The sequence below is a fragment of the Ammospiza nelsoni genome, chromosome 9 (assembly GCF_027579445.1).
Source record: "Ammospiza nelsoni isolate bAmmNel1 chromosome 9, bAmmNel1.pri, whole genome shotgun sequence".
NCBI classification, from domain to species: Eukaryota; Metazoa; Chordata; class Aves; order Passeriformes; family Passerellidae; genus Ammospiza; species Ammospiza nelsoni.
The window spans coordinates 23,199,452-23,214,113 of NC_080641.1; the positions used below are offsets into that span (position 1 = coordinate 23,199,452).

The following is a 14,662-nucleotide window of genomic DNA, read 5'->3' on the forward strand; positions in this document are numbered from 1 at the left end:
TCAAAAGGTGTCATACATGGAGCTGCTGTGTAAAGCAACAGAGATCAGAAACCTGTGCAAATCAGAATTTTCCTGCCTTCTGCTTATTACTGCTCTGTACCTGTTTTTGTGCCTCAGTGAATAGCAGGGAAGGTACTGAGAGTCACCTAATTACCTATAGGTGACTCCAGCTATTATGTTAGTCAGGACTCTATTGACCCTGCCAAATCCCGTTCAATTGAAAGTGAAATGTTTACATAGTCATTTATAAATTTATACCTTGAAAATAATAACACATGTGACAAAAAAAAATAGCATAATACCTGTGGTTAAGAAATATGCTATCTGGTCCCCATTATGTTGTCTTTGCTTGTACAACCACTTTTTAATTCATCTGTAGTCTATCAGATTTGATATACACATACAGACCCAATTTACTTAATTTGCTGCACGACTTTCTTGTAGATTCTTGGTGTTGCACTAGTTTCCTATTACTTCAAGCCCTTGGTGATGCTACTCTCTGAGTTTCTGCTCTGTCCATACTCACAACATCCATCTCTTCCTGCAGTGATCCAATAATACTTAATGATGGGTATCATGGCACAAAAGGGGAGACAACTACAGTTTGAACAGTTAGCACAAATTGGGATGAGTGTAGATGAAATCTCTCCCTAATGCACTAACACAGAACAAAAGGATTTATCTTCTTTTTGTTACCAAGGAAACCTTACAATGTAATGCTTATATTCACTTTTTAGAGAGAAAATTCCTTCATTCTTCCTGGTCTTTTAACTTAGAATTCCATTAAAAATTCCTGTTTCACCAAGGATTCATTTGGACCCCTGGTACCTCCTGTAGAAAGAATGTAACTGGATATATCCACTAAATTTACCAAGGATTTAAAAGCTCTGATTTGTCTCTAATTTTTCAGTGTCTTTTTGCAAGGCCTGATATATTTGATTTCATTTTAAAATTAGGGGTTTGATTTTTAAATGCTTTTTATACTTAATTGTAGAAAACATGCTCCTCTGCAACATCTGAGCAGTACTTGACAGCTGTAGCTCTGAAAACCGTTTCTACATCTACACCAGAGACGCACAGCTGCAGGCTGAATGTTCTACACGTAGCATTGTCTTGGCAGACACCTTGCAAATGCACCATCTTGGCAGGCACAAGCACTGCAGAAACAGGAGGACCCCTTGCAAATGCAGTTGGGGCATTTGCCCAGCATCAGATTGCAGATGTGGGGCTCCGGGACATGGTTCAGTGGGGAACTCGTCAGGGTGATATTTATGGCTGGACTTAATGATCCTTCCATCATTCTATGATACATCTGTGTACTATAATTTCTGAGAGAAGCAGGAAGAAAATAACATAAAAAGAATAGGGTTAAGGGAGGACTTCTAAGGGCAGCAGCCCCCACTGTCTGAGTACTAAAGCAGTAGTCTGTCTCCAGCAGGTAGAGTTTTAGAAATCTGAAGAGTTTCTCCTGAAGGCAAAGAAAATAAGGATACTGAGAAAGTCACAAGAAGAGAAAATGTTGCAGGTGTGCAGCAAGAGCAAGGTCAATATTAGGTTAATTGCAGTGGTATTTCAGGGGTTTCAACAGGGAGATTTAAAAATGAAGGAGACAATACAGAAAACAAAGCCAGGAGTTTCAGGATATGGATGAGCCCAAGTTTTGGCGCTGGGAACAAATTTGAAGGGAAAGTGCAACTTGAATCTGACAAATTCATCTTTCATGTAGGAAGAAAGACTGGTGTTTTTGAAGCACTTGGTAGCTGGACATTGTGGTGTAGACAAAAAGCAATAGCCAAGACAGATATATAGGGAGAAAACTAAAAATCAGTGTGTGTCTTATCTATCATTATTTCGCACTTGGCAAGAGAGGGAACACAGATTACTGAGTTTTTCACAATGGTCCCAAGTTAACCATTTGAAAAGAAAGGGCCATGACTTCCAATTTTGAGACACTGACCTTGTGACACCATTAAATACTTGATATTAAAGTACTGTTGCAAAGGACACTAAAAGAAAGTTCTTTTGTTAGGTGACTTACAGAATGTTATCGTAACTCCTATGTTGTTGAGTACATGATTAAGAAATCTGAGTTGACCACAAAAACCCAAACCAAATTAGAATTAAAAAAGCACAAAAATGCCATTCGTCAGGCATGCTTAAAAGCTGATCTAATTCCATATGAGATAAAAAATCCAAATGTGTATTACACATGTAAATCCTTTATATAATAGTTGAAGGACTGAGCTGCAATTTATACAGAATTTATATTGAAACAAAGAGGAACTGGAAATATAACAGAAATAAATATAGAGTAGATACCATAAAGAATTTCTCCTTGCTTTTATAGCAAAGGCAATTATGTTAGATAATTTTTCCTTTCATTTAGTAGTTTCTAACTACAGGCAACTGGCTTAGGCAAAAGAGGAAATGACCTGAAACATATTCTTAGATCTGCAATGTACATACCCACACAAAATTAAAATATTGGGTATTGGCTTTATGTAAGGAAAATACTGTGTGTGAATTTATGCATCACATGCTCAAATAAAATGAGTGTCTTCATTTGGTTTCTATATTTTAAAAAGACCACAATCAAAACATATTTACTGATGTCCTAATGCATTTAAAACTCTAATTCATGACTTACTCAAATATTCCTTGTCTGTCTTCAGGGGTGAATGGGCAAATAGCTCAGAGGAGAGGCAAGCACCCTGCAGCGAGCCCTGGACCCATTCTTGCCTAGGTCTTGATGGAATAAACAATTTCTGCTCCTGCCTTGCATGCCAGCAGGAGCCCAGGAAGAGAAAAGGGTGCTGGTGGATGCACAAATCCAGTTCTGAGAGCAGATGGGATGTGGCCAGCACATACACTATAACTTAAGATCCTGAAGACTCTCTCATAGTAAAAACATTATGAAATGTTTAACTGGAGATGTTTGGAGGTTTACTAAAGTGAACGAAGGATTCCACAAAGCCTTTTCTGCCCCTGCTTTTTCTTTATACTTTTTCTTCTATGCAGTGACTTAGAGATTAGCTTTTTTCACATTCACAGCAGCTGCCTGAACTGCAAAAGCTACTTAGAGCCTGCACCTCCATCTTCTCCTCTTACTCTTAAAGCTTTAGAGAATTTAAAATGCATCTTTGACTCAAATGAACTGAATGAAAAGTGGCATGCATGAGAACGTATGAAAATGAAAGCTTTAATTTTTTTTTAATTACACAGGTGGTTTATCTCTCTGCTAAGAGCAATTCCAAAGCCTCCCTGAGGAATGGACTTGCTTTATGTACAGAGAGCAAAGCTGGCTAGTTCCCCAAACACCTGTAACCTGCCGGAGCCTGGCCAGGTATTGCCAGGGAGGTCTGTAGGAGACTGGACAGATCACCCATGGCTTTGGAGATCACTAACGTATTGGCTCTACACCACCCTGTTCTGCTGCCTCAAATGCAGTTTTGTACCTGGAAAAGCTATATGTGGGTTGTTATAATTGTGTGCATAATTCAGTTTGCGCTGCTGTGCATGAATCAGCTTTGCTGAAGCAGGACAGCCACTTTTCATGTGGAGAAGCCATTATTACTACTTTCTTGAAGTAGAAGAAACGGCTGCTATACATGCATAGCAGTTAGATGAGAGAAGTGAAGTATTGCCTTCATTGCTAAAGCAGCTTTTGCTTCATATATCTTCTGCCACAGAGCATTTCTCCTGGTATTTACTCTCCTCTGTAGATGTTAATATGTGGCTGTGCCTGTTCATGTCATTTTTAGGGATTTCTGACACCTAAAGACCTCCGTTTTTCTTTTCCCTTCTGACAGTTAGTATCTTTCATTTTACGAAGTACTACTAACTTCTAGCAAGCTGGAATGCAATTGTAAGGGGCTTACTGAGAAATCCACTAAAAAGATGTCAGACAATCTTGTCTAACCCGACATTAGAAACTGTGAAAATAAGGCTGCAGAAAAATACTTATGCTTGGTATTGCACATTAACCCAATATGTCTCCTCTGGGACCTCCCAGCACACATTGCTCTGCACTGCTGGCACCAAGAAGTTAAAAGGTCTGCGTGTGTGCTGCAATCAATTCAGAAGGCAGGTAACACCAAGCCGATGGGAACGGGCTTCGGGCTCAGCACGAAGCAACTCCAACTCAGTTTAGCTGTTGGAGTCAAACTGACTGATGGTACAAAGTAAGTAATTCCCCAACTCATTCTCAACCACAGAAAAGCTACACACTTGCATTTAAAAAAGGAAAAAAAGGAAAAAAAAAAAGAAAAAAGCAAAAAAAGAACAGCACGAGCCTGTAAACCAAATAAAGTAGTTTTATTTCTCTTCACAGGTTCTGCAAATTTGTCTTGCACAGCTGTAATGCTGCTCAGCTTAGCACAGTGCAGACAAAAAACCTTTCCTCACCTTTCTGTCATGAGCTAAATCTAAGACCAAAAATATCGTAACTTATTTCTTTGAATGGAAACACCAAGACATCAAAAATGAGAAAAAAAGAGAAATTCTTACCTTGGGCAGGATCAGGTGGGCCGAACTCCAAGGAGTATCTCAGAATGAAGTTGTTATTCCACACATAGAGCTGGTTGTCTCTGGGGTTGTAATCCACTGCAGCGATGTACTGGTACTGGTTGGGAAAAGGAATGTCCACGTGCTCGCCCCTGCTCAGCCTGGTGTTGTAGATGTAATCGATGGCGTTCCTGCCGGTCTCGCTCTCGTTGTCCTGATACACCGACCGCACCACGTACAGGACACCGCATATCATGAAGGCATTGGATGCTGCCCGCTTGTCGTAGGTGGTTTCCCAGGTGGCCTCAAAGCGCAGGGTGTAGGGGTTCAGCTGGCTGATTACTATCATCCCGTTGTTTTGCTCCGTAGCATAAATTACCCACAAGCCATTTTCATCAACTGCCAAGTCGATATCAGTCTTTCCTCCCCATCGGTACGGAGAGGTGTCATGGTAATTAGCATAATTGATTATGGCCTCTCCGCTCTTAATTCTAGTCCTCAAGTCAAATTTTACTATGTTCCGAGTTCTTTCCTTGTTGAAAAAGACAGCTCCATCGTACACTACAAATCCAGTACCATCCACTCGGTTTGGGAGTTTGTACGTCGTCTGCTGGCGTCCGTTCTGGAAGTCCTCTAAAGAAGCATACTCTATCAAAGTATCCGTGCGATACGGAGTCCATGGCATGAAGTATATTTTATCTGCAGCCTGGAGAGGGTCTTTGCACCAAGCACCTGCTTTTTGCTCAGCTTCATATAAATATGGTGAGTCCACAATTGCTTTCAACGTCCCCGGGCAAACAAAGACTAACAGTCACAGAGAGAAGTAAGACAAGAATTACGTCAAATTAAGACCATCTTATAATAAAAATTAAAAAAAAAAAAGAAAGAAAAGAAAAAAAAAAGGTAGGTAAATCATAATGACTGTGTCAGGAAGAAAAAAAAATCAATTTAATTGGCACTAGATTATACCTTATGTTATAATTAATGCAATTATCACCCTTATCATCCACTTTTCTTAAAGTTACCATGTTCTTGCTGTACCAGTATGGAAAGTGGATGGGAACTGTTTTCACTAGTACAGACCAAGGCTCAATGGCATACACAGACAGCTGAAAATGTAGAGCTAATCTTGCATTTTCGTTTCAGACTTTTAGTGAGTACACATTAACGCTCCAGAGCTTTTAACTGGTGTGCAGCAGTGTGCTAGGTCATTTCAGTCCAAAAAAAATCGCATCGACTTGTTTAGAACTTTAAGAAGTGGTGAGGCTGAAAAAGGAGGTGCCTCGATTAAAAATAAAGGAACAAAACAAATCATCAGGTATATAGAGAAAGCAATTAGGAGCAGAGAAAACAAAACACAACCAAAGCAATGAATGAAACAGACCAGGAAACCCTGTAACCATGGCATGCTATGGAGAGGGTTCTGGAAGCCAGGCAAGATGACACTTGATTAACAAGAATTTACCCAAGGGTGAGAGAAAGAGAGGGAAAGAAAGACAAAGAGAAAGGGAGAGAAAAAAGCAAGGGAGTCTTCCCTCCAGCCCAAGTACTTCAGACACTATACCCCGCCACCTACTTTAAGCAGCCAAGTCACTTTATTGCAAACAGTCGACTTCGTTATGAGGTGTACTTATGAGATCCTGCTGATTATCATAATATAAGAGTGTTGTGGGGAGGGGAAGGGAAGAGGTTAACATCCATAAGGCACATAACAAGGAGCTGGGGTTTGGACTGTATACGTTATTTACCTTTTTGCTCCACTTCTATTTTAAGCATCGGAAGAAAAATAAAAAAGTGCAAGGAAAAAAGAAAGAAGATTAACATAAATTGACTATTAGTCTAAAAGATTAAATTAGTAACAGACGCTAAATATAGGGAGAATAAGAACTGCACTATATTGGATAAAGAGAAACAGACAACAGGATAACCTAGCAGGAGAGAGATTCTACGGTTACGCAAATGAACATGGATCAATCATTTCAGTAGATTAAGGAGGGAATACAGATATGTTGACATGTAGTTTCACTTAGTGAACCTGAATAAATAATGAATTACTTTACTAATATATGCTATATACACTCTTCTTCTTCTAAAAGCATAATGCTAATCAAGTTGGTTTTAAAGCAACATATTTATCATATATGTGCAAGTGCACATATACATATTGTAATGATTGATAATTAGAAATACAAAATTCAGTATATTAATTATATAGGTTTGCATATGTGATTATTAAACCTCCCCCATCTTTGCCCCAGACATTTCCCTGCTTTTCTTTCTTGTAAAGAAAGCAGCTTGCACCCTTTGGGTCTCCTTAGGCTGTATTTTATTTGTTTTCCTGAATGTTAATCTTGATAACTTTTGCCACTTCTTAGTCTATAACTGCAAAATCAGACTAGAAGGAATAAGCAAAAACATCTAGAAAAAAGGAAGCAAAAGCACAGTAAGCAAGAGGAAAAGAGAAGAAAAAATTAACAATTAGCTCATTCAGATATTCTCCAGCATCAACGATTAAGCCCAAAACAGCAAGCTAGTATGCAAGGAGAGTATTGTGTTTAAAACAAACATCCATCCTGCCACCATATACGGAAGACATAAACTGAACCCAATTAATAAAGTTATATTACTATAGCAATTTTTCCCCCAGGAAGTTTTAAGGAAGTTACAGAAAGATATATAGCTGAAGCCCAGCTAGTAAATAGCTTTTCAATAATTATTTGCAATAAAACCTATTTCATATACTCTGTGGCCTTTGAAGTATGCTCCCTTGGTTTCATAAAATGACCTGGAAAATGACAGATGTACCAAGCTGTGTAACAGTAGCTGCTGAAACCAGGGAAGTGTATCAAAACTATTTGCACAGCTATTACATTTCCAATTATTACAATATTATCCTCAAAAATGCCTTTGTATGTTTCATATAAAGTTTTGGATTTTCAGTTTCATTTAATAAAATTACATATGATTATTCTGGGAATGATACTGGCTGATTTGATCTAGTGTTTCTTCAGGAAACAATTCCAAAACTTTACAGGGGAACCAGAGGGTGTCAATATTTTCAAAATGAGCAGTAGTTTTCCTAGCCTTTGTACTGTTATACATCTTTAGATAAAATACTCATTTTTCCATAATTTGTAATTCTGGATTTATCTGAGTAAACAGAAGATGTATTCTGAGGTGAATTCTTGGGTTTCACCATTAGTATTAATGACTTTCAGATTATTCTGTTTGTGAACTTCTATGCATGTGCTTATTTCTCACCAAAGAGCAATATTGATACTGTACCTGCTTAGAATTAGTAATAGGAGATTGGGGAAAAGATAGGGATAAGTAAAATCATTACTGGCATGTCTGCTCTGCATGCATTGGTGTACAACTGCACATTTTTCAGGGACAGATGGGCTTATTGAAATAAACAAATGCTGCAAAGTCCAATCAATACACAGAGAGAGAGAGAATAAAACTCTTTAAAATGTTTTCTATTGAATTCCTGAGTCCAAAATAGGCTTAAAATAAAAATGTACAGATATACAAAATGGCACTTTTGATGTTCTTCATAAAAGGGCTGGCTTCTGTTAGTCAAAGTGCCAACACACATCGTGAAGCATAAGTGAGAGAAATGTCAAGTATAGTACTCTCAATCTCTTTGTAATTTAATTGATAGCACTCTTATTATTCCAGGACAAAGCAATGCCTATCAAATTTGTCTGGAATTTTTGTTAGAGATCCAACTGAGTATCTGAAAAGTTGTTTTGTTGGGTTTTTTCACTTTGAGATGCAAAAAAGGAATCATTTATTCAGTACTTTCAAACCTAATTAAATTTGCAAAAGGAAGTACTTTCAAATAAGCAAAGCAGCTATGTACTTCTGGAGGCCAGCACGACATAGAGGAGCTCATAACTGCATTTTGTACAAGGGTGACAGCAACTCCAGTGCGTAAGAACTCTCACCTTTCACCACAAAACCTATTACAATTGCTGTTTGTCATCTCTCATGAACTGAAAGATACCACAGTGAGTACTGCAAATTTTTTGGTCTTGCAGTAACTGAAGATGAAATTAATGCAATAAATGAACTTTGTTTAGAAGTGCTGTGATCACTAAACTCCTCCCTTCCTGGGCCCACAAGAGCTTATCCTACATTCCTAGGAAGTCTCTTACACTGGTGAAGCTGCTATTTGCAAATCTAATAATTTCATTCTGTAAATTTAGATAAGGAGCTCTGGAACAAGGAAATAAAATTTAGATTTGGTAACTGGAGTTTAGCAGGTATCAACAAAAAGAGACTTGGAAAAATAACAGGATAGGATTTGTGGGACAGGGAAGAAAGAGAGCCAACAATCAAAATGGCTACTGAAGCACAATATGATTTGAAACCAATCTTCAAAACTCATTTTAGTAACTGGCAATCTTTTTGATGACTGCTGGTAATGACAGGTGATGCATCTTACAGTTCTGGAATTGGGCAGTGTCATCACTGTACATGCTGCAGTTGACAAACTCCAAAACTTATAGACTTTGAAAAATAGGAAAGTATCCAGAATCCTGAATTATGATAGACACAGAATTACAGAGTTCAAAGGGTAGGCCAATGCAACTGACAAAAATAAACACTTTAAAATTAAAGTAACTACAAGTTAGAGTACAGGGTAGGCCGCGCTGTGGCACTATACTTCTGAAACTGGAAAAGAAAAGATTCCTGGAGACAGCAATACCCAATCAGTAGAACATATCCACACTTCTCTTCCTAAAACAGCATAAGAAATTATGTTTGAGCATTATTTGCATTACATTTTTTCCTCTATGAGCTAGCCTACTGGAACTGGAAATGTAACTTGTCATTTGACTGACCTCAGGTTTTGGAATCAGATGCACTGCCCCCTTTCTGAGAATTTGGAAATGAAAATACTGCTAAAGCAGAAGTGGTCTTTGTGGAACAAAACTTTGGTTAGATTGGGGTAAGACATCACTCCTCAAAAGTGGCACAAGAAGAACAGTTACAACAAGCCACCAATACTACACACAGGAGGAATGGTACTAGGGATCACTGTTTGCAGTAGGCTTCCAAACCTACAAATGGTACAGGGAAGAAAATCAGCAAGCAACCATTTCACAATGACACAGCAGAAATGAAGAAAAAACAGATGATCTGTGCTTGGCCTTTAACAACAGTGAAGGTTCAGTATGGTGAAGCAGTACGGAGTAGTATTTCAGTTTCAGAATTCTAAATTTTGCAGGAAACAGTATGGACAGTTTTGGCATGGCTTTGCTTATGCCAGAACTCATTTCCTTCCTTTTTCAGTATGTACTGTCACCACAGTGTTTTTGCATCTCAGACTTGGCCTGTTTCCTGTACCAACAGAAAATACGACTTTGGTTAAGGATTACTGCAGATCAAGAAATTCATGCCCAATAATAACTCAAGGGAATGATCAGTGCACTGCTCAAATTCCATTGCAAGCACAGCTATTTCTCTGCTGAGTTACGGGATGAGAGAGAAGTCACTGCAAAGAACGACCTTACAAGAAAGCAAAACCAGTTAAAAGTGTTGAATCTGCAGATCTTTCATGAACATGCATACATGTCAATAAAAAAAAGCATTAATTATTGCAAGGAAATAAGAAGTATGTCTAAAGCTACTGAACTTTGGCATTATAAAGACTATTGCATAGAACTGCTGAAGTAGCCAGAACTTCACATTTTTCTCTCATCATGATTTCACTATTTAGTTTGTTTTCAGTGAAAAACTCTATTTTGCTAGCTGATTCAAGACACGACTGATATTTTGTCTTTCAATTAAAAGCAAGCATTTCTTTCTCACTCTTTTCCCCTTTGCTTTTAAAGAACACAGTGTGAGTACCTTATTAATGAATTATTCACTCTGAATCTGCGTTCATTTATAAAGAAGCACAAAATCCTTTTACAATGTCCCCCAACTGGGTCACTTGCCTCTGAATGTCAGTGCTGGGTTTTGCTGTGCACCCAAAGTGACCACAGCAGCAGGTAGCCTTTCAAGTAGATCATGATTAAAATTGAAGTCAATTCCTGCTTTACAAGTCTGCGAGCCAAGCCAATTTTTCGGCAACTGGTTGCGGGCAAAAGTACAAATTTCTATCTGGCCTATTGAATAGCTAATTTGAGTTTGTTTTCTGGAAAAACAGTAGCCTTAAAAGCCAAACACTTAAGAACACAGACAGACACTTGGCCAGCATCACACCATGGCTTCCTTCCACACTTTGTGAAGCTAATTGGAGGCCCTAGTCTGCAAGTGCTTTGCATGCATAATGGGTCCATGGGCCATAAACATATGCTTCTTTTCCATGGAACAGCACTCCAGCTTCAATTGTGAGGGCCAGAGGAAGTGAGCAAGAATAAAAAGATTATACTTACTGTAAGGAACACATTCATACTGAACTTCTAGATATTTGTATGTTCCAGGACAAGGATCAGGAAACACATCTGACCCAGTAACTACTATACACTGTGTTCGGTTGTTGCACCTGTAATGGGAAAAGAAAGCAAGCTAATTAATTTAAAATTACATTTAATTTGCTAGTTCAGACTAAGGACTACATTGAGTGCTAACTCTCTTCACACTTGGGCAGTTCAATCCATAAGACAACAAAGTTAATTAACACTAATTAGCCAAAGTCCAAAAAAAGACTTCAGGACAACATTTTAGTTCAGGCTCTATACTTAAAAATTTGGGGATCAATGCTATCTTTACTGTTGTCACTGGTAGAGACAGCTGTATCAAGTACCAAGATTAGACTGATTTGATACTACTGTTCAATAAAATGAAAACAAAATGCAAAGACTATATGACTGAAAAAATGTGCAATTTTGAATAATGTATGATAACAACAATGAGTAATTCCTTCCATCTTTAGAGACATACATCCTGCTGATAGCTTTACATCTCATAGAGATTTTTCTTGTGATTCAAGGAAATTATTTTGGTTTGAAGAGCTATTGTAGACAAAGAACATTAGCATTCCCAATTTAATTATTTTAGGAGCAATTGGTGGACTCTGTTAGGCTACAGGAAGTAGTAAAGAAAATTAATTCAGATGTATTTTTGAGGAGAATGAAACATAACAATTATTTGCTTAACAATGAAAGAAAATGCATTTTCATAGAAAAAAGAACTTTATTACAATGCCTCTATTTGTGAGAATCTACTGAACTTCATGTTTTTGAAGGGTAATGATAATAATAATAATAGATTTTAGACTACTATTATTTTTTCCAGAACAAAAATGTAAAACCCCAAAACAACAAATATTAGCTTGGAAGTTAAAAGTGAACAGTCACCTAACCTTGAAGAGATGGTCAAAATGTAATACATACAGGAAAACAGTCACAAGGAAGAGGAAAAGTGAAAAAAGGGAAGGTCAGGGAGTTTGGTGACTAAAAGGGAAAGAGCTTGGCTGATCTTCTCAAGGGTTAATTTTGTTTGTCAGCAAACTGAATAACAGAAGTCTGAACTTAAGTAATAGACTAGCCTTTGACTCCAGCTGTACATCAACTTCTCTATTGCCCTTCTTCTTCCCATACTCCGGAATACCACATAACCCAAGCTAAAATAATATGCCTTGTATCAGTGGCTTTCCCCTGCTGTACAGCACCAACAGCTATTAGAATAATTCATGCTACCTCATAAAAGGTAGAGCAAACATATTCAAAGAACACTATTATAAATTACTTCCTTTTTTTATATAAATTATTCCCTTTTTATAATCAAAATAGGACAGAGCCAGTCAGGATATGCTGTGCCTCTGTGCTGAGCAAACTCAGAGACAAAAGCTCTCTAAGTTGATCAGTTAACTCTTCTTATCTTTTCCCTCTTTTTTAATTAAAAAAAAATTAAAGCTGCTTATTTTTACCATCATAAGCCTCATAATTGCAGAACTGATTGGAAATAGTCAAGGATTTCTGTATATACACAGCCATGGATACAGATAGGTGGTGGGAATTCATCTGCCGCCTTTTCCAGAGGGCAAAGCCAGGACCCCTGCCCAGCTCTTGCACAAATAATGCCACCCCACTGCCACCCCAATGGCTCAGTCAGTCAGTGCAGCAGCTCCTGCAGGACATCAGAGGCTCTGGAATGACTCTGACACACCCAGTGGCTTCAGAGCCAGGCTGAAGTGATGAAATGTGCACCCAGCTGCTGAGAAAACCACTGTACTCAGTGTGTAAAGTGTGAAAATGTGCACACAGCCCCTGCCATGGAGGACAGAGTGCTGCTGCAGAAGCAGGAGCAGACAATGTGGCCCCAAACCTCACAGGCCTCTTTGCAATATCCCCAGTACAGGGGTTTGTATGTGCCACACCTCGGGTACACTAACCAGCATGAGAAAATCTGGGATGTAAGATTTTGTAACAAATTTCTTTAAATTTGCATTTCTTTAGCAAAAATCTTATGCTGGAGCCAAAGTAATTCCTATAAGACTTCTCCTAGTGCATCTTCAGTATGATGGTTTCCACAGCTTTGAGTTGCATGAAAATTTTATTTTATACTCAAATGAGCAGCAATTAAGACAGAATTATTTATTTGTTACAAAATAAAAATGAGTTGGGAGAAATTGCTTGAGAATGAAGTTAACCAAGGTCATATTTAGCAGTGAGAAAAAGATAGACTAATTTCCCTGTGAAGAGCTGTTTTCTTCAGTTTCATTTTCTCCCAGTAAAAGATTCATAATGCTGCCATCAGCCAGGAAACTGAGAAGAACTTCATGTTAGGTTTTATCAAAAGGATTTGTAATAATAATTCAGAAGAAAATGCAGGTGTTTTCTTTGTGCAGTAAGTGTCAGAGTCAAACTTCCAGCACTCAGTGGTGTTTACAGCAAACTGATAACACTCCAAAAACTTTTGACAATTCCTTTATGAAAGATTTCACCTGCTGTGCAAATGATCACCTTTTGCTCCCCTATGGCCAAACCCAAGACCATTGTTACAAAACAATAAGTTATGCCCACTTGCTGCAGTATACAGCAGTGCTGCCAGGCCCACCAGCACTACCCAAGAAGTGGAATTACTTTAATAACTACATGAATAGTGCATTTGTGCTTTAAGTTATAGGTTTGCACATTCAAATCACTGATTTTTGCTGCACTGTTGGTTGTATTTTATAAAACCTGAGTAATTTACATACACTTCTAAGATTTCAAATTAAAGACACTTGGTTAGGATATTCACAGTTTAAAAAGCTGACATTCAGGTAACCATTTTTACCTATTTAGAGGTTATATTTCCATTAGAGTGTGACTTTTAAGAAAAAACAACAGCAACTATAGCAGCTGTCAATCCTAATTCATGGGTTACAGAGAAGAGATGAAGAATAAGTGAATTTTGTAGAGGTAGTTCTGAGACAAATAATTCAGGGAATTTATACTACTGTGATTTGCTCTCTGAATAAATTAAAGCCTTCTATCTGCTGCAGTGTCTTTCTCTGTAAAGCCAGGAGAACTTCCCTGTTAGCTTTTGGCCGATACTTCTGCTACTGTCTCCAAAAAAAAAACATGTTACAAACTGGTTAGGGTTTCAGTTGAGCTTCTTTAAGACAAGAAGCCCCAAATTCTGCAGCACATTGGACAAAAGAGACTCCACTCTCCACAAAATAGCACTAAACTGCAGAGTATCCTATGTGGCTACAGATTATCAAAGCTACCACAGAACTTCATAATTTTAAGAAACCTTTACACTTAAAAACACCGTGTTTGAAGAAGAGGATATTCCACTGTTACAGCCTTAAATCTGGTGACCCATTTATTTTTTGTAATGGGCAAGCACCTTTTGTGTCACAGGATTCTCCAAAACAAGACTATTGTAGAAATAAAGTGCCTTGGAAATTGCAAAATTGGCCTAGACACCATCAGGAAAAAAAATAAATCCAAATTTCAAAAAGCTGAACTGGCGAATGACTTGGAGTCTCTCATTTATTTTAAACAAAGTTATTTTTTCTACATGTTATATTGTTAATTTGGTCTCTCTATTCAAACTGTTTCAGAATTGTTCTAATGAGGGTGTGATACAAACAAGCCGTAATTTCTGCAAAGTTAAGAAGACAAAATCACAAATACTCTGGTGTTTCACTGTTTGCAATCTAGTGTTTAAGTTCTCTGTAGATTTTAAATACCATTTAAGTGTTCTGCAA

General features: G+C 37.9%; 1 protein-coding gene across 3 annotated transcripts in view; it reads right to left on the reverse strand.

The window, feature by feature from the left end:
* The window catches only part of ADGRL2 (adhesion G protein-coupled receptor L2), a 156,078-nt gene that overhangs the window by 40,105 nt on the left and 101,311 nt on the right, over positions 1 to 14,662 (reverse strand). For all 3 annotated transcript variants that reach the window (XM_059477739.1, XM_059477738.1, XM_059477737.1), the window contains exons 4-5: positions 10,893 to 11,002; positions 4,507 to 5,307 (exon numbers count right to left, since the gene is read on the reverse strand). In XM_059477739.1, coding sequence (XP_059333722.1) covers positions 4,507 to 5,307; positions 10,893 to 11,002 — 911 coding nt within the window. The remainder of the gene's footprint in view (positions 1 to 4,506; positions 5,308 to 10,892; positions 11,003 to 14,662) is intronic.